Source organism: Medicago truncatula, chromosome 6 (genome assembly GCF_003473485.1).
Source record: "Medicago truncatula cultivar Jemalong A17 chromosome 6, MtrunA17r5.0-ANR, whole genome shotgun sequence".
Lineage (NCBI taxonomy): Eukaryota > Viridiplantae > Streptophyta > Magnoliopsida > Fabales > Fabaceae > Medicago > Medicago truncatula.
In genome coordinates, this window is record NC_053047.1 from 2,279,103 (window position 1) to 2,299,500 (window position 20,398).

Below are 20,398 nucleotides of genomic sequence, written 5' to 3' on the forward strand. Positions count from 1 at the left end.
ATATTGAGTAATCTCTACTTGACTTGGTGGAATATTAATTTTGATTTCTCACTCACCGGCCAAATGGTGCTATTAGTCATGAATAACGGTTAGTCTTATATATAAAAAGATTAATTATGAAGGTTTTTAATTAATATCAGCTTGATTGTATTGATCGATGGATCTTCTATATTGGAAAAAACTCATGTTATGTGCATGCACATAGGTTCTTCAATGGAAGCCATTAGAAAAAAGATTCTTCGACGGATATTAAACATTGTTAAACGACAGTAAAAATTTCATGCCAATGAGATGATTAAAAAAAAATCATGGCAGTTTAGGAAATGTTTTCCAATAGATATTACACCTATTGAAAGTAAATATAAAATTGCCCAAAGCATAATGTAGGGCCTATTTTAATTTGGTTAAAAACCGAGAAAATTGCTATTTAGGCATTTTGGATTGCTCACAAGTACCTCAAATTTCTAAAAATATTTCCATTTGTAGTTAACTACTGTTTATTGCTACATGGTGTTAGGAATCGTTCACTTTTTAATTCGGTAATTTTGATTAACTGAGCTAAAAAGGTCTACCTCATGTTTATATATGTCTGACCAAACTCCAAATCAAGACACTTTGTTAAATGTTTAACCAATCTAAAAGATCTACCTCATTGTTACAAATATGAGATATATGATGTTTATACTAGTAACTAACGGTTGGTAAGGAAATAAATATGGTGATCAATATGGCATAAGATTTCAACCATAAGAGCTAGTTTGGTTAGGTAAAAGTTAAATGTCTAAAATTCATGAAATAATTGCTAATTCAAAAGAGAAGACAAATAAGTTGAAGAGTTCTCTTTTTGCAAACATGATTACTTATGAGGATGAAGTTGATAACAAAGTGAAAAGGTGTTGTTGAGCAATAAATTTTATTGTACTAAGTTTTTTTATTTATTTGTCGTGTGTAGACTTTGCATTCAATAATTGAGTTAATTAATTTACCAAAAGATAATAATTGACTTGCTAATACTCATTTTCTATTCTAAGTTGTTAATAAAGTTAAAACTTTGAACAATTTAATTTTGGCTTAATTGCATTTTTCCCCCTATAGTTTTTCAATTGTACGATTTTGCATCCCATTGTTTAAAACGAGCGATTTTTCCCCCTATAGTTTTCCCCCTTTCTGATTTTATGGTTCCCATGACATTTAGTGCTGATGTGTCTGTTATTTATCAATTAATATGTGCCACGTGTGTAATTCCATTTTTTAAAAATAAAAAAAAAGGTATTTTTTCAGATTTTGAGAGAAGGATGCACGTGAAAATGATGGTATTTTTATCAATTAATCTGAAAAATACCATTTTTTTTACACACGTGGCACACATTAATTGATAAATAACAGACACATCAGCATTAAATGTCATGGGAACCATAAAATCATGAAGGGGAAAACTATAGGGGGCAAAATGGCTCGTTTTAAACAATGGGGTGCAAAATCGCACAATTGACAAACTATAGACGGGAAAAATGCAATTAAGCCTTTAATTTTAGTACCAACGTATGACTTTTTCCCTATTACCATCAACAAGTCTATTATATTTACGTGCATTGAGCAGCCTAGGATAAAATATTTGCGATAAACACTGAGATCATTGAAACATTGAAAATAAAAGGTGAGAGAGACTTTAAATAATTTAACACCATTTTTAAGTACTTTATTATAAATAGATTCTAGTTATACCAAACTAAATTTTGTCTATGTTTTGTTTGAGAGTGGGCTTTAAAACTTTACTTAGTAAAGTGGCTAGAATAAAATTTTACTTAGCCAATAGTAGTCTATATAAACATAACACTTAGGGGGCGTTTGTTTGACGGTTTAAAATTTCATTCCTGGGATTAACCTTTCCTGGGAAATAATAATGGGCATCTTATTCCTGAGTATTTTTAGAAAATTGTGTTTGGTAAATAATTGTCAGATTCATGGGAATTGTTTGTGATAGTGGGTATATGGGTAGTTATTTCCATTTTAGTACCATTTACATGGGAATCTTTTATTCCCGGCCACTTTCTTTGGGAATAAAATCATGGGTAAGTGGAAATTATTTTTTTCCTAGGAATTCTTTATTCCCGGGAGTTATTTTTTTTAACTTTGTAACAAACATAGGAATCTATAATTCCAACCTCCATATTCCTGGGAATAACTTTTTAAACCAGGAAACAAACACCCCCTTAAGGTACACTCTCACCCATTACTATAGCTATCTAATCTAATTAAATGGATTTAATCCATGATTACCTAACTAATGGCACTGCATTAGCAGCACTTATTTCTATAATCTTCATGTACTCTTTGTTTCTTCACAACCGTACCTCTAATGGTTCTAAGAGCAAAGAAGCTCCTATAGTGGCTGGTGCATGGCCAATACTTGGTCACCTCCCATTGTTAAAGGCTTCCAAAGCACCACATAGAACTTTAGGTGATTTAGCTGATAAATATGGACCCTTGTTCACCATCAAACTTGGTTCCAAAAATGCTTTGGTACTTAGCAATTCGGAAATGGCGAAGGAATGTTTCACCAAATTTGACGTTGCAATTTCCACTCGTCCTAAACTTGTTGCAACTGAACATTTGGCTTACAATGGAGCCATGTTAATTCTATGACCTTATGGTCCTTATTGGCGCCAAGTGCGTAAGATAGCATTGTCAGAGATCCTTGTTAATCGTCGTATTGAAAAACTACAAGAAATTTGTGTTTTGGAAGTTCAAACTTCGATTAAAGAGCTCTTCAATGTTTGGAAGAGTAATAACGAGTCCAACTATGTGTTAGTCGAGTTGAGGCAATGGTTTATTGAGTTGAATTTCAACATTGTACTTCCGATGATTGTTGGGAAGCGATATTTTGGTGCTATGAATGAGCTCGATGAGAAAGAAGCGCAAAAGTGTATCAAAGCTGTAGAGGAAATCTTGCGTTTGATGGGGCAATTCACGGTGGGAGATGCTATTCCTTGTTTAGAACGGTTTGATTTTGGTGGCCATGTGAAAGCTATGAAAAAAACTTCTAAGGAATTGGACATGATTTTAAATGAATGGTTGAAGGAGCGTCGTAATAGAACATTGAATGAAAAGGTTGATCGTGATCAAGATTTCATGGACGCATTGCTTTCACTGTTTGATGGAACAACAATTGAAGGGTTTTGATGCCGATACCACAATCAAAGCCACGATGTTGGTATGTATACTTTCATTATATTCGCTTTATCAATACAATTATTTTTTAAACTCGTATAGTGGAGGCAGGGCCATCCCTGGGTAATTGGAGGCTCGGCTCTCATATATAAATAGGCCCCTAATAAAATAAAAACATAATTTTTTTTAAAAGAGCAATTATCAATTTAAATTAAAAATAAGATCCGTAAAGATAAAAAAAAAAGTCATTATTGTAACTAACACAAAAAAATTGATATTCTAATCAATAATATAAAAATACAACTTCAAACGAACATCATTATCAATTTTCTAGGGTGTTATTTTCCTTAATTTGTACAAAGAAAAAAATAAAATATTTATAATGTTTTTTTAGAAAATAATTATAATGTTTTTTCTTTCAAATGAAAAATTATAATATTTGTTGTTAGTGCTTTATAATTTTATACGATAAGTATGAGGCAAAAATTATAAGAAGAAAACAATGATATTGTGCTTTTATTTTTAAATATATAATCCAATATATTAAGGACAATTTGGTTGAATTGGAGAGAAGATTAAGGAGCCTCAAATCCACAATAAATTATGTCCAAACTAAAAAGGCCTCTCATACTAAAAATAATTAATTAAAAAAGAAAAATTAATTAAAGAAAAACGGATCCGGGGTTAATTAAAGAGTAAAAAAGGAAAAAAAGTACTAATTTAAAAAATACCTACATTCAGAGTGTCGAACCTAGGAATTGGATACCACCAGTTCGTGCTAATACCGCTTGGCCATTTCAGTTTGACTTATTTATTTTTTTACGCCATTTGTATATATTAAATAATTACATGTATTATATTTTTAAAAAATAATATTTAGACCCCCAAATTTTAGAGGCTCGGCTCGCTAGAGCTGCTTGCGCCCCCTCGGGGCCGGCCCTGAGTGGAGGGCCAATGGAACAGAAAGAAAAACTCTATACGAACTTACCAAACACTTTGCTTCAATTGATACATGTTTGAATTTTATTTAAACTTACTCTTATACACATTTTTATAAAATTTTCACTTCATTTACAGTCACTAATTGCAGGAGGAATTGACACAAGTGCTATTACCCTTACTTGGGCAATATGTTTGTTACTGAAAAATCCTCATACATTGGAAAAAGCAAAAGCAGAACTTGACTTCCACGTTGGAAGAGATAAATGTGTAACAAAGTCGGATATAAACAAGTTGGTGTACCTTCAAGCGATAATCAAAGAAACCCTAAGATTATATCCAGTTGGTCCTCTCTCTGCACCTCGTGAGTTTACCGAAAATTGTAACATAGGTGGTTATGATGTCATAAAAGGAACTCGACTAATCTTAAATCTTTGGAAAATCCAAACAGACCATAATGTTTGGTCGGATCCATTAAAGTTTAAACCAGAAAGATTTCTTAACACTTATAAAGATGTTGATGTTCGAGGGTGTCACTTTGAGTTGTTACCATTTGGAAGTGGTAGAAGGATTTGTCCTGAAATATCTTTTGGACTAGAAATGATGCATTTAATTTTGGCTAATTTTTTGCATTCATTTGAAATCTTGTATTCATCGAGTGAGCCTATTGATATGACAGAAGTCTTTGGATTGACGGTCTCCAAAGCTACCCCACTTGAGATTCTGGTTAAACCATGTTTGTCTGTTAATTGCTACGAAACTATGTAAACAATGGAAGATTCAACCTATTGGCCATTATCAAACTATGTAAACCTTTGTGATCCATTTTCTGTTGTTTGTATAATTTTGTGATGTATCCATGGTCTTCTTGAATTTCTTTGAGTTTGGAAAATTATAATCATATATGAATTTATTTTGAATAAATACAAGAAATTTTATTTACCATTTTACGGGCAAGCATCAATTTTTATTCCCGTATCTTATTATAAGCATCTCTAACAAAAAAAATTATTCTACCTTACGTGACTTAACTCACGTATGTGTATAACCCAACGTGACTTAAGTCATATTGAAATACAACCAATATAACTTAAATTATGTTTCGAATACCGTGAGTTAACTTATGTCGGTAACAAACATGCAAAAAAATTTCTTTGCATATCAATATAACATGGTATAGTATAGAGAGAGTGCAATTAAATCTGGAAACAATTGAGCACCTTGACACATTTAAATTGGAAATTTTTATTTAATATTTTTACACATAATGTTGTAAAAATAGTATAGTAGAAGTATACATCATGCTGTTCATGCTGACATGCATGTGCATGTATCATGATGTTAAAGAAAAACAAACAAAATTGCTATTGAGTCACAGATAATACAGTAGTAGATAAAAACAAAAGGTGTGTGGCTTGTCAAATTCATCCTTAATGAGTTGACTCAACTGTCAAATTCATCCTTAATCATGTAGGAAGCTCTCAAATAAATTTTTGAGGTTATAAGTATTTCAGAAAGATCTTTGGATCTGTCAAATTTTCTTGATATCACTCTTTATGAAGGTACATTAAGGACTAAATTGATTGTAAATTGCAAAATATAAGGATCAAATTGTAGTAAATATAAGAACCTAATTGGTGCTTTCGAATAAAAATATAAGAACCTAATTGTTAGTGATTTGTTTAATATATGTACCAACTTGATAATTTAATAAAATCAAAAACATATTTTAAAATATTCATGATCCTATAGACCTATTTGAGAGCACTCAAAAGCCACGAATGGTGTGAGTGGTGGCGGCAACTATGAGGGAGGAATGAATTCTCTCAAGTGTAATTTTTTTTAATTTTTCTCTATTGTTACATTTCAACCACATATTCAATATTATCTTTTCAATATAATTTTATATCTCTTTTTAGCCCTTGTGTTTTGGTGGTATAGATGTAACAATTAAGAAAAGTTGATAGGATTTCACTTGAAAATTTATTTTAAAAAAACAAAATGTGCAAACAAAATAATATACATATTGCATATGCAATCTTAATATTTTCTATGTGAAGATGCACACCTTGAATTATGCAATCTGATCTAAATATTTTACTTTTTCATAATTTGAAGTTTTTATAGTTAAAAAAAAATCGAATCAATTAAGGAATGCGACATGAGATAAAATAATCAAGGGAAATGCTAACTTGTACTTTAAAGGCACAAATTAATGATTCAAGTATAGAAATAATTTATTGAAAAGTGTGCATTACATTTAATCGTTAACTTTTTATTCAATTAAAAGCACAAAATTCTAAAGAATATTTTTTCTTTTAGATTTTTTAACATGTGCTCTAAGAACACAAGTTAACACTACCTAATAATCAAATAAGATGAATGAATAAATATCTCAAGCATGGGCCATGTTGAATAATATAGAGTCACATGAATGTACGAACCATTAAATGTGTAACTACCAATGTCATGCCTCCACCGTGGAAGCACATTGCCATCTGAGTACGAGTTCATCATTGTCGTCCTTTGAAGGACATACTCACCGTTTCAAAATACATGTCACAAATCAATTATATAATGTGTACTATTTATATAATTTACTTTGACTATAATTTTTAACTAATATATAAATAAAAATGTTAGCATGTAAAATGTTGTTTGATTTGTCTTGATGAATATGTTTAAAATATCAAATTTTTTATTTTTTTCATTATATATAATTAAAGATATTAACGGTCAAAGTTGTGTATTGTCATGTGTGTAGTGGTTGACTGTGACATGTATTTTGAAACAAATGGAGTATGTGTCAAGCCACGACTAAACTGTCGGTTGTATATCGTTTGAAAGCATGTTTTCAACATTAGAATAGGTATGGGTTGATCCTCTCCTTTTGTCTCAAGTAGAAACATGAGGCTTCATAAAATACTTCTGGTCATACTTTTCCGAACGTTGTATATTAAATTTTATTCTTCTCCTTGATAAGGTAGACGAGATAGGGTTACTCTCGTATGTAGAACTACTTATAAGGTAAGAAAATGTACGTGATGAATTTCTAAGATTCATAGACGAAGTTGAAGTTTTTAGATGACAATTTAGGAAGAATAATTCTTTTATGTTTCAATTACCTCCGAGAGTGTAAGATCCCACTTTACTAAACTTGCATAGGCATACCAGACCTTGTAGGATTGATTACCCTGCATCTATAAAGCGTGTATAACCTTATTGTGATCAGCAGGTGAAAGTCAACAGTTGAAGCGACATAATAATCTCACAAACTCACACTACAAAAAAAAAAAAAAAAAAAAAACATGTTATTTCCGGCGGCTAAATAGAACCCTTATCTCAAAATGGGTTATTTCAAAGAATCCTAACCACAGCTAAAATTCTGGAATCAAATCAGGTTGCTCAATCACAACTGCTTTGCGCAATTAAATCAAATTTGCAAACTTCCTCAAATTTACTCGCTTTTATATATTTTATAGCATTTTATTTGTTGTTTTAATAAATAACGCTAGTTTCCGAGTTAAAACGACAACCTTAGTAGAGATGCTCTTACTTACTACTTTATTACTTGAAAACGGTTTGGTGCACTTGACAAATTTAGTCATCAGTGGAGTTTGTATTTGATATACATGCATATCTTGTTTCTGACTTGCCTGTCTCTATACGTTTTAAATATATATTATAAATAAACAGTTAAATTATTCACATTTACACATACAATAAATTTCCATGATAATAATAGTTTTCATTTGCATAATAATTGTTTTCATGCTACAAACTCAAATCTTCTATCCATCCCCACTAGGCCATCGGAGCTTTTCCTTACCTAATAAAATGGATTTGGTTCTTGATTTCCTATCTAGTGTCACTTCAGTAGCACTCTTTTCAATATTCTTGTTTTCTTTTTTGTTTCTTTATCGTTCCTACAAAGTTTCCCATAGCAAAGAGGCTCCTATAGTTCAAGGGGCATGGCCAATACTTGGTCACCTCCCACTATTAAGATCTTCACAATCACCTCATAGAACCTTAGGTGCATTGGCTGATAAATATGGACCCTTGTTCACTATTAAGCTTGGTTCCAAACGTGCTTTGGTTGTTAGCAATTGGGAAATGGCAAAGGAATGTTTCACAAAAATTGACTTGGCAATATCCAATCGCCCTAAACTTGAAGCAACTCAACATTTGGGTTACAATGGTGCCATGTTTGCGTTAGCACCCTATGGTTCTTGTTGGCGCCAAGTAAGGAAGATTGCAACTTCAGAGATCCTCAGCCATAGGCATGTCGAACAACAACAATATTTTCATACCTCAGAAGTTCAGGCGTGGATTAAAGAGCTCTTCAATGTTTGGTTTAGTAAAAAGAACGAGTCATCAAACTACGCGTTGGTGGAGTTAAAGCAATGGTTTACTCAATTAAGTTTCAACATTGTTCTTCCAGTGCTGGTTGGGAAACGATATTTTGGTGCTACGAATGTGGCGAACGAGGAAGAAGCGCAAAGATGTATAAAAGCTTTACAAGAGTTGATGCGATTGTTAGGGGTGTTCACAATAGGAGATGCCATTCCTTTTCTAAAATGGTTTGATTTTGGTGGCCATGTGAAGGCCATGAAAGCAACTTCTAAAGAATTGGACAAGATTTTAGGTGAGTTGTTGGAAGAGCGCCGCCATAAAAGGAGTTTGAGTAAGAAGATTGATCATGATCATCAAGACTTCATGGATGCCTTGCTTTCATTGCTTGATGAAACACCAATTGAAGGGTGTGATTCTGATACTACAATCAAAGCGACAATATTGGTATGTGCATACTTGCTATTTAAATCAAATATCCTTTTATGCCTCTGTTTGGCAAGGCCAATAAATTAGCTTATAGTGGATAGCTTATTAATTACTTTTTTTTCAATTATAATTCTAATTAATAATATTTTCATCATTCTCAATTCAATATTTTCCACTTTATTTTTATGACAAAGACATTTAAAATCATTTTTGTCTCTCTTTCACTTATAATTTTTTCTAATATATGTGAAATAATCAAATCACTCACTTAATTTGAGACGGAGAGAGTACTCTCTGACAATAGTTTACATTTTTATTCTAATAATTCTCAAGATTCAATGTCAAATTCCAAGCCCTTATTTTAAGCATAAATATAATCAAAGATTACTTGAGCGTAGCGCCCTTTCGATTAATAATAATTAAGAAAAAATATGATGTTTTATTAATAATAAAGAAAATTGTAGAGAGAGGTTTTATAACTACTCTCAAGAAAAGCTCTAACACAACTCAGATGGGAGTCCAAATCTAACCCTAAACGTAAAACTTATTTATTCTTTCATACCTAGATGTCTTATAAATAAATAAAAAGAACATTCTAATATTTAACCCTAATAGATCTCTTATATATTATTTAATCATAATGTGTCTTTTGAAATTCGTACTTCTTTTACAGACACTAATCGGGGGAGGAATTGAAACAACTAGCGTTACCCTTACATGGGCAATATGTTTGTTGCTTAGAAATCCTCTAATATTGAAAAAAGCAAAAGAAGAACTTGATGCTCAAGTTGGAAAAGAGAGGTGTGTAAGAAAGTCAGATATAGACAAGTTGGTGTACCTTCAAGCCATAGTCAAAGAAACACTAAGATTATATCCACCTGGCCCTTTATCTGTGCCTCGTGAATTCTCAGAGAATTGTAATTTAGGTGGATATGATGTAAGAAATGGAACACGATTAATTTTGAATCTTTGGAAGATTCACACTGATCCTAATGTTTGGTCAGATCCATTAGTATTCAAACCGGAGAGGTTTCTTACAACGCATAAAGATATTGATTTTAGAGGTAATCATTTTGAGCTATTACCATTTGGAGGTGGTAGAAGGATTTGTCCCGGAATATCATTAGGGCTTCAAATGCTGCATTTAACTTTGGCTAGTTTTTTGCATTCCTTTGAAATCTTAAATCCATCAAGTGAACCTATTGATATGAATGAAACTTTTGGATTAAGCAACACCAAAACAACTCCTCTTGAGATTCTTATAAAGCCACGTTTGTCTTCGAATTGTTATGAAATTATGTGACTTTGTGTTAGCATTATATTTATAATATTTTGTGTTTTGAAACTTTGTAATCCTTTGAGACTCATACTGTGTTAGTTGTGTAATCCTTTGTGATATTTGGTGTACTTCATTGTTGATATGTAATATAATTTGGATTAATGTGAAAGTTGTTGAATTTATCCTAATTCATTTACACATTTGGTTCCATGATTATAAGCTAACAAGTATCTTTAAAGTATTATTTTAGCATCTTAAAGTAGTAATTTTTACATGTTTCTGATTTGTATTTTCAAGGACAATTTTCTTTTAAAGTTTTTTAAACAATGCTCTTAAAACACTTGTTAACAAGATCCTTATAATATTTATATGAAAAATTTTAATAGAGGATTATTTTGTAGATGTCGAATTTTTACCTAGCTACCTGATCTCCTCACCACTAACCTATGAATTATGATCCATCCATTCCATTCCTAAAAATCCCCATTTTTTATTTTATCTTACCAACATACTAATCATCAAAGATGTTGAATCCAAACATGTTATAGTACCCTAATTTAATAAGTCCGACCCACTCAAACAGTTTCCGAAAAATGTCACAATTGTTGAATTTTGTAATATCTTCCTTCGATATAAAATTTCTTAAAATAAGTCTTAAAGTCACTAAAATAGAATGTCTATATTCATCAAACCCATTAGCCAGAGCTCGCATTCTGAAAATAACTTTTTTGACTTCAATAACTTCTTAAAAATACATGAAAATGATATTTTTTCGTCAATGATAGTTAACTACCGCTGATTTTGTCTTGCCGTAGTTAACTACTATTCTACATTTAAAACAAAAAATTAAAAATTAAAAATACTCTAGCGATAGTTAACTACCGTAGAGCATTAAAATTTACTACCTCCGTCCCTAAATATAGGAGTCTTTTGCAAAAATTGCAGAGATTAAGAAAGTTGGTTGTAGCATTAAATTTGTATATAATTACTATTATTTTTACAATTTTATCCTTAAGAGAAAGAGTTAATTTATGTTCTCAACATAATACTTTTTTTTTTTTTGAAGAAACAAAAATGGTATATATTAACAAAGGCGGTAAAACCTCCTAAGTACAAGATGTACTAAGAAGTCACCCCTCAAAGAGTCAAACAAATGTAATTATTACAATAAACCGGGTGCGTCGATACCTAAACAAAGCATAGGATCCGACCACCACCTTTGAGAACCGTACACAAATGTGGCTTTACTAGCTTTTAGCCACCATAAAGAGTGTAATTTTACTTTTTCTCATAAGCCTTCAATGGATGTTTGGGTATTATTAAAAAGTCTGTTGTTGCGTTCATTTCAAACCATCCACACACAAAGTAACCAAATGAGCTGCATAAAGGATCTACGCGTCCTCGTATGACCTGTACAAGTAATAAACTGAATAAAGTGGTCACTAAGATCATGGGGATCAGCTCCGGACACGCCAATCCATGCACAGGAAAAAGATGCAAAATAAATAAGGGTAGGTTGGTAAAGAAATAATTAGTGTACTTGAAAATATCAAAGGAGTCTTATAAAAAGTGACAAATTTTTTTCTCAAAAAGGTCTTATAATTAAGGACGAATGTAACAGTTATTTTCTACGCAATTACGCTGAATGCCTGTGTGCTCACTTTATATCATGTCGGCAGAGGCAACTTCTCCTCATTTGGAAAGAAAACAAAAAGGGTCAAGATTCCTCGCCCATTTTTATCTCAAGCATGGCCCATGTTGAATAATAGAGTCACATGCGTTCAATGTTGATATCTAAAAATTGCATATGTGAGAAAAAATAATAAATTATCAAAAAAATTGCAAATGTCTCTTGTAACATATTCGGAGAGTTATGTCATTTAGTTCGTGATTGAATTTGGGTCTTTAGGGATAATTTGTATGACACTGTTGATCATTTTTTTGTACAGTTTACTTATATGTCAGGCGGGTTGGGAGTTCGAATATCATTTATGCAATTCATTTGGCTTTTGTGTGTTTAGATTTTGTGGACTGAATTTAATAACAGACTGTTTAAAAATACGGTAAATACTCTTCATAAGTTGTCGGAAAATGTTAAAATCCACTCGTATTGGTGGATGGCTAGCGTGCCCTTTTGCTGGTCACGCAACTGAAAAAATGTGGTCACGCATACCATATATTTGGTTAACTGAAAAAGGTGGTCATGCATACCAATGTCTTCTATTTCTTCCACTTGCTCCTTCCTTTTTTTCAAAACCCTCCCCTCCCCTCCCCTCCAAACTCCCAAACAAAGCCTAAGATTAGTCTCTTAGGATTTATCAACGTTTAGCCATTAGTCTCTTCATCCCATTACTTCATCATAACTTTTCCTTACCTAATAAAATGGATTTGGTTCTTGATTTCCTAACTAGTGCCACTACACTAGCACTATTTTCAATACTCTTGTTTTATTGTTTGTTTCTTTATCGTTCCTACAAAGTTTCTCATAGCAAAGAGGATCCTATAGTTCAAGGGGCATGGCCAATACTTGGTCACCTCCCACTATTAAGATCTTCACAATCACCTCATAGAACCTTAGGTGCATTGGCTGATAAATATGGACCCTTGTTCACTATTAAGATTGGTTCCAAACGTGCTTTGGTTCTTAGCAATTGGGAAATGGCAAAGGAATGTTTCACCAAAATTGACTTGGCAATATCCACTCGCCCTAAAGGTGAAGCATATAAACATATGACTTACAATGGAGCTTTTCTTGGGTTTGCACCCAATGGTTCTTATTACCGTGAAATAAGAAAGATAGCAACTTCAGAAATGCTCACCAATCGGCGTGTTGAACAACAACAACATTTTCATATCTTAGAAGTGCAACGGTGGATTAAAGAGCTCTTCGATGTTTGGTTTAGTAAAAAGAATGAGTCATCAAACTACGTGTTGGTGGAGATGAAGCAATGGTTAACTCAATTGAGTTTCAATATTGTTCTTCCAATGCTGGTTGGGAAACAATATTTTGGTCATCCTACGAATGTGATCAACGAGGAAGAAGGGCAAAGATGTGTAAAAGCTTTAAAAAAGTTGATGCATTTGTTAGGGGTGTTCACAATAGGAGATGCCATTCCTTTACTAAAATGGTTTGATTTTGGTGGCCATGTGAAGGCCATGAAAGCAACTTCTAAAGAATTGGACAAGATTTTAGGTGATTTGTTGGAGGAGCACCGCCATAAAAGGAGTTTGGGTGCGAAGGAGGTTGATCGGAATCATCAAGACTTCATGGATGTGATGCTTTCATTGTTTGATGGAACAACAATTGAAGGATTTGATTCTGATACCATAATCAAAGCCACAGTATTGGTATGTACATACTAGCTATTCATCAAATCTCCTTTTAAATCTTTCCGATGAAAATATTAAATTTTACTTAGACATGACAACAAACCTAGGCATGGCAATGGGGCGGGGTGGGGACGGGTTTTACCTTCCTCATCCCCATATCCGATTCTCATATACTTACATGTTACCCTACTCATACCCAACGGGGATGAGAAATTGAATCTCATCCCCGTCCCCGACGGGTTCGGGTATCCCCGCCCCATCCCCGTCCCCGCATTGAATAATTTTTTAAATAAAAAATAGAAGTTTTTTAGCATCCCCAAGAGCAACATTGTAATACATTATCCAACAATAAGCTCACTTTAACATTTGTTAGACAAAATGATTTAGTTTATCCTTTAAATATCAATGGTAGTTTTTATTAACATGACAATTATCAAACAAAATAACATAACATATCCACATAAAGTAATTTTTTCCATTTGGGACGGGTTTGGGTATGGGTTCGGGGTGGGTACTTATATACCCGTTACCCGTCCCATACCCGTGTTTTGAGATCGGGGAAAACCCATACCCATACCCAAACCTAGTCAAAACGGGAAAAACCCATCAAATTGGGTTTGGTTCGGACGGGTAACCACGGATATGGGTTTTGTTGCCATGCCTAAACAAACCCGCTTCGCCAGACCCGTCCGCCCGCCCCGAATTTAACGGGAAAAAGCCGATTTAATTGGGTGCGGGTGTGGGGGAAATTTGGATTTTTAGTACCGGGGCGGGGGATGCTTACATCCACCCCGTACCCACCCCCGTCCCGCACCCGCTTTTTGAAATTTACTTTATTAAATTTTATAATCTTATTTCCATAAGCACCAAACTATTTTAATATATTATTACTCTTTAGAAACATATTTATTATAATTATTTTGCTCTTTGGAATAAAAATTTATTAGATCTTTAATTATTGATATAATTATTGTTTTTTGTTGCTATGAAAAAATGAAAAAATATGCATGTTTTAAATATTTTATAAAAAATAGAGTTTTCGCGGATGGGGGTGGGGGCGGGACCGGGAAACCCGTTCTCATTGGGAGCGAGATTGAGTGTTCAACTTTTACCTCTAATATGCTTTTGGGATGGGGACTGGTGCATGGGTAAACCCGCCCCCGCCCCGCTCCGTTGCCATGTCTAATTTTACTTCCTTCAAAAAGTTTTCTCCTTCAATGTCAAATTCCAAGATCTTGTTGTTTTATTAGGTTTCATTTTGATCATTTAAGTTATTTTAAGTTTTGTTTTGGTTCCATATTATGTTTTGTTTTATTTATGTCTCCTAATTACACACATTATACAATCTAATCATTACGTTTGGTTCTTAAGTTATTAATGTTGGACACCTTGGTCTCCTTAGATACAAATATTAAAACATTTTGAGCTTTGATAGGAAGGACTACTTCTTCCGTGCCAAAGTGAGTGGTCCATTTGTAAAAAAAAAAATTGTTTTGAAAATAAATTATCTATTTGACTTTTTAATGTAATATGAATTACGTTTAATTTTCAATTATACTCTTTGATTAATATTAATTGTATTACTCTTAATTCAACATCTTCCGATTTATATTAATGATAATTGTGAGTACATCAATACTTGTTAATGACACTCAAAATTTTTATTTTTTTTTTACTTATACAATTTTTTTAATATGTGTAAAATTTTTAAATGGGTCATTCATCGTGAGACTGAGGGAGTAACACATACACACTCTTCAATGAAAAAAGATGTTAAATTTTCTTATGGAATTCATACCTCATTGACAGAACTTAATCGCGGGAGGAGTTGACACAACCAGTGTTACCCTTACATGGGCAATATGTTTGTTACTTAGAAATCCTCTAATATTGGAAAAAGCAAAAGAAGAACTTGATACTCAAGTTGGAAAAGAGAGGTGTGTAAGAGAGACAGACATAGACAAGTTGGTGTATCTTCAAGCCATTGTCAAAGAAACCCTAAGATTATATCCAGCTGGCCCTTTATCGGCACCTCGTGAATTCTCAGAGAATTGCAATTTAGATGGATATGATGTAAGAAAAGGAACACGGTTAATTTTGAATCTTAGAAAGATTCACACTGATCCAAATATTTGGTCAAATCCATTGGAATTCAAACCAGAGCGGTTTCTTACTACCCATAAAGACGTTGATGTTAGAGGTCATCATTTTGAGCTATTACCATTTGGAGGTGGTAGAAGGATTTGCCCTGGAATGTCATTTGGCCTTCAAATGGTGCATTTAACTTTGGCTAGTTTTTTGCATTCCTTTGAAATCTTAAATCCATCAAGTGAACCTATTGATATGACTGAAACTTTTGGATTAACCAACACCAAAACAACTCCTCTTGAGATTCTTATTAAGCCACGTTTGTCTTCGAATTGCTATGAAATTATGTGATCTCTGTGCTAGCTTTATAATACTTTGTAATTTGTAATTTGTCTATTTTCAAACTATGTAATCCTTTCAGATCCATGTTGTGTTAGTTGTGGAATAATTTGTGATATTTTGGTGTACTTCATTTGGTTCAATTTCATGAAGGTTGAAAAGATTATGGCGATTAATTTATTCAAAAAATTATTTCTGCATTGTCATTTATCAATATGTAATATACTTTGGATTAATGTGAAAGTTGTTCATCCATATTCATTTACACATTTGTTTTCGTTAATGTGAATTTTTAAGGGGAAAAACTTTTTTTAGAGGTTAAAGGTCAAAATCTTGAAATCATATTTAACTCTAGCGTTGTTAAAAAAAATAAATTTTGCAAAAAAAAGATTTATATAATATATTATACACGACTATAAATTATTCGAGTAGGTCATTCGATTAGTATAATTGTCAATTGAATTTCCGGACCAAAATTGATAAACTTTACACACCATTGACCCTCCACTTTGGTGATTTTGTTTTATGGTACTTAGTTATAGAAGATGAATGATTAAGGTTATGGATTGGATGCTAAAGATATTGAAGTGAAAAGTGACAGAAAATAATAGAATTTTTTCATTTTTTGGGTTTGACTGTGAGTTTAGGATGAACAATTCAACCGTTTCTTCCCCTTTCATTTTTAGGTCTTATTTATTTATTTTTAATAGAATATATAATTTAACAAAATTTATTTTTATTTTAATTTGGACCTATATATCATAACATGCCACTATCAAATGTATATCAAACACATAAATAGATAAAATAATACAGTTTTTTTTTATCATGTGTGTATTTGTTTATCTTATCAGTATCGTATATTTATATATTTATCATATATTTTATCTATCATATGTTACTCACCAAACAAACTCGTGAAATGTTAATAAAACTTTACATTTATTTATGAGTTTGCAAAATACTGAGCTTTAATAGGTTGTCGGTTCAAAACTACTATGCACAGACAATCAATACAACACTAAAAATTGACACATTAGAATAATAAAAAGTAAAATAAAAAACAATTGTGATGTTGTATAACTACATTCTCTCACTTTTGAATGTTTCATTGATTGTCTATTGAAAGTTGTTTTGAACCTACAATACACCGCCTTTAAACTCTTAATTTATTCTGTCATAATTTGATTTTAACTCGCCCAAACTAAGTTGTTCTTTATCACAAGTTGTTTCGTTTGGGTTTGACAAGATACCACATAAGCTTAACTTAAATTGTAGAATTTCAATTAATTATTTTTATGAAAAAGCGGATTTCAATTAATTATAATATCGAGTCTGATTAAACTCGACCCAAAAAATGTAACAAAAAAAACTCGATTCAAAACAATGGTGTCAAAGTCATATTGTCAATTTCACGTACCCATACAAATCAAATAGTGGCAACTATGGCTGTTTGTGTTAGGGAATTCGAGAGAGCTTCGGGAATAACGATGTGTTAATGATATAGAAGATCAATGACCATAAGAGAATTAGATACAACATTTTTATCCAAAACATCGAAGCATTAGATATAAGAATTACTCTCTTAATATATCTAATATTTATCCCATATATAGTTGATATGAGACCAATAACTCTCACTTCCATTCAACAATATATATAACAAGAAAACTCTTAAACCTTGAGTATCCATTTGAAGTCTATAAAACTTGTTGAGATTTGTTAGTGGTGGGCTGACGGCAAAAAAAACAAAAGAAGAAAATTTTGAGAATTAGGATGTTGATAATTTTGCTTAAAATGCAACATAGACAGTTAAAAATTATATTAATTTAGATCAATTTGGCACAAAGAAATGTATATTTTCTTTTATTGAAGGTTGAAGTAATAAAATGCAAGATTGAGTAAAAAAGGAATGTCAAATGAAACTCAAAGAGATTAAATGATGGGATAAAAATTATGAGAGTAAAAGTGAGTGTAAAATTAACAACAAAGAGATGAAATAATGAGATAATAAAAAGCGTGTTTCAAATGACCAAAGTTTATATAAGAATTTTCATTAATTAGTTGTTTACATTTTTCCCTATAATGAAAATGGTAATTGATGAATTGGTTTACCAATACCAAAGATTTACAACTATCGGTCTAGGATGATAGTTAGTTATTCACTATTTTTAATGTTTTTTTTATGATATTTTGAGTTCATAAGCAAGTTTAAACAGCAAATAAAACAAGAAAAATAGAAGATTTTGAAGAAAGCAAAATCGTATCACGATTGTTGAAAATGTATCGAGATTTAGAGCACAGGACGAGGTTCATTCGACATTGGTTAAAACGTGTCATGATGGCTATTTCGTGACACGATTTTAGGGACATGTGGCATACTTTGAAGTGCTTAAGAGTGAAGCTGAAATTTTATCATGGCTTAATTATCATATAGCCACACTTACGGTATATGCTTGGCAATTGGAAAATAGTAAAATAAAAACAAATGGGCTTTAACCAAAGTTTCTGGTGTTGACCCGTATTGGAAGATAGATGGCATTGTGAGATATAAAAAGGCCAGCCGCACAACACACATTCATTCACGTTTTTGGCATTGACGGCTTGGCACAAGAACGTTTCGGCAATCACGTTTTCGGCAGAGAGGAAGGAAGCATATGGAAAAAGAACATCAACCGTAGTGATTGTGAAGTAACTGAAGAGTAAGCCGGTAACGACAGAACTCTATCGGTTTATTTTTTTTACTATGCTGTTTATTTCTTTTATGTCTAGCTAATTTCCAGAGATTTGGTATGGGATGATTCTAATGTATTGAAACATGTTGCTGTGAAACTCTATGACAATCTAGTTTTTATTTAATTCAATTGTTCTTAATGTTTTTTATATATTGACACCATATAAACGTGATTTCGTGAGAATTGATGACTACTGACGCTTTCAACTTAGACCTAATTGAATTGTTCTAATAAACATGGTTAGTCTATGAATGAATAATCGTTTATTAGTGATATTAGGTTAACGTATTTAACTCAAGGGATTGATTAGGACTATTTTGTTAACTATCGTGGAACTATCATTCATAAGAATATGTGCAGTATACCAACTAGGGGAACATAGATGATTCGAAAGAGATGATCTCAGCTCTCTCTCCTTATCTTTTTCAAAACTATCTTTATCATCTAGGGGAACATAGATGATTCGAAAGAGATGATCTCAACTCTCTCTCCTTATCTTTTCCAAAACTATCTTTATCATCTGTTTATTTAATTTTATGCAATCAAAACTACTTCCTCGGACACTAAAATAATTTACAAATCCTAGATATTAACCTTATTGCTAAATTGAGATTAACACAGTCTCTGTGGATACAAACAAACTTATAAATTTTATTACTTCGATAGTTTTAGTACACTTGCTAATAGTTTGTCGGTCTACGTGAACCTGCTAAATGAATCATTCAACTATCTTAATTCTTAAAAATTACGGTTAGGTTGATACTATGAATTACTAAGTTGTTTTGAAAATAAGCTTCATTGGTCAATCCTCTAATAACATTCCTTAGTAGATTTTATACTCTTAATATTTCAATTATATATTTACCTATCGCTTTCAATTGCAGAAAACCTCTATTTTTCTATAATAGATATGGGTCTCATGCAATCTCATAAACGCGATATGACAAGTGAAGTTAAACTTTCACCATAAAAAATTCAACAAGATCAAACACATAAAATAAGTACAATATAATATATTCACCTGTCACTTTCAATTGTTGAAAACCTCTATTTTTTGTAATAGATATGGGTCCGATGCAATCTCATAAACGCAATGTGCTAAGTGAAGTTAAACTTTTACCGTAAATTATTCAACAAGACCAAACACATAAAATAAGTATCATGTAATATTGTAAAGGCTAAAATATGGTTTTAGTCCCTGCAAATATGCCTTGTTTTGGTTATAGTCCCTGTAGTAAAAAAAAATTGTTTTTAGTCCCTGCAAATATACCTTGCAGGGATCTTTTTAAAAAACAAAATATTTTGCAGGGACCAAAAACTACAAAATGGGTTCAGTCATCATGTGTCACGTATGCAAATCATCACAAAAATGGGGTCAGCGGCTATTTTAAAAAACAAAAAATTTTGCAGGGACCAAAAACAAATTTTTTTTTTTTACAGGGACTAAAACCATATTTTAGCCTATTGTAAAATAATGGAAACCAAAGTTTAAATTTGTCAAACATTATTATAGCAGCTTGGTTCTTTGAAAACACTACAAAGCCTGATGAAATCATTGTAGAACTATAAACAGCAAGCATTCCTCCAATGACATCTCATAAGAGAATTATTCTTATAAAAGAAAATTAATTGATCCCTATGGGACCAAAATCAACATTGAAAACAACAAAAAGGAAAAATCAACTGCTACTGGAAAAACAAAATCAAATCCTAAGATGTTGTAACTCCCATAGTGAGC

General features: G+C 32.0%; 2 protein-coding genes and 1 pseudogene across 2 annotated transcripts; all 3 read left to right on the forward strand.

The window, feature by feature from the left end:
- Window positions 1-1,846: 1,846 nt before the first annotated feature.
- Window positions 1,847-4,983, forward strand: LOC11421809 (cytochrome P450 82A4-like; annotated as a pseudogene).
- Window positions 4,984-7,748: 2,765 nt separating this feature from the next.
- On the forward strand, window positions 7,749-10,346 carry LOC11430951 (cytochrome P450 82A4). Its single transcript, XM_003618317.4, has 2 exons — window positions 7,749-8,907; window positions 9,563-10,346. The coding sequence occupies exons 1-2, from the start codon at window positions 7,843-7,845 to the stop codon at window positions 10,190-10,192; spliced, it is 1,695 nt and encodes a 564-aa protein (XP_003618365.4). The 5' UTR covers window positions 7,749-7,842; the 3' UTR covers window positions 10,193-10,346.
- A 2,164-nt stretch (window positions 10,347-12,510) lies between these two features.
- LOC11429375 (cytochrome P450 82A3) lies at window positions 12,511-16,116 on the forward strand. The gene is made up of 2 exons (XM_003618318.4): window positions 12,511-13,516; window positions 15,308-16,116. Exons 1-2 carry the CDS (start codon window positions 12,551-12,553, stop codon window positions 15,935-15,937), a joined length of 1,596 nt encoding a protein of 531 aa, XP_003618366.2. The 5' UTR covers window positions 12,511-12,550; the 3' UTR covers window positions 15,938-16,116.
- The last annotated feature ends 4,282 nt before the right edge of the window (window positions 16,117-20,398 follow it).

Bases quoted from the DNA above. Each gene is read 5' to 3' on its own strand.
- LOC11430951 (XM_003618317.4), top strand. From the start codon at position 7,843: ATGATAATAATAGTTTTCATTTGCATAATAATTGTTTTCATGCTACAA. The intron at 8,908-9,562 runs GTATGTGCATAC...CTTCTTTTACAG, and splicing joins CAATCAAAGCGACAATATTG to ACACTAATCGGGGGAGGAAT.
- LOC11429375 (XM_003618318.4), top strand. From the start codon at position 12,551: ATGGATTTGGTTCTTGATTTCCTAACTAGTGCCACTACACTAGCACTA. The intron at 13,517-15,307 runs GTATGTACATAC...CCTCATTGACAG, and splicing joins TAATCAAAGCCACAGTATTG to AACTTAATCGCGGGAGGAGT.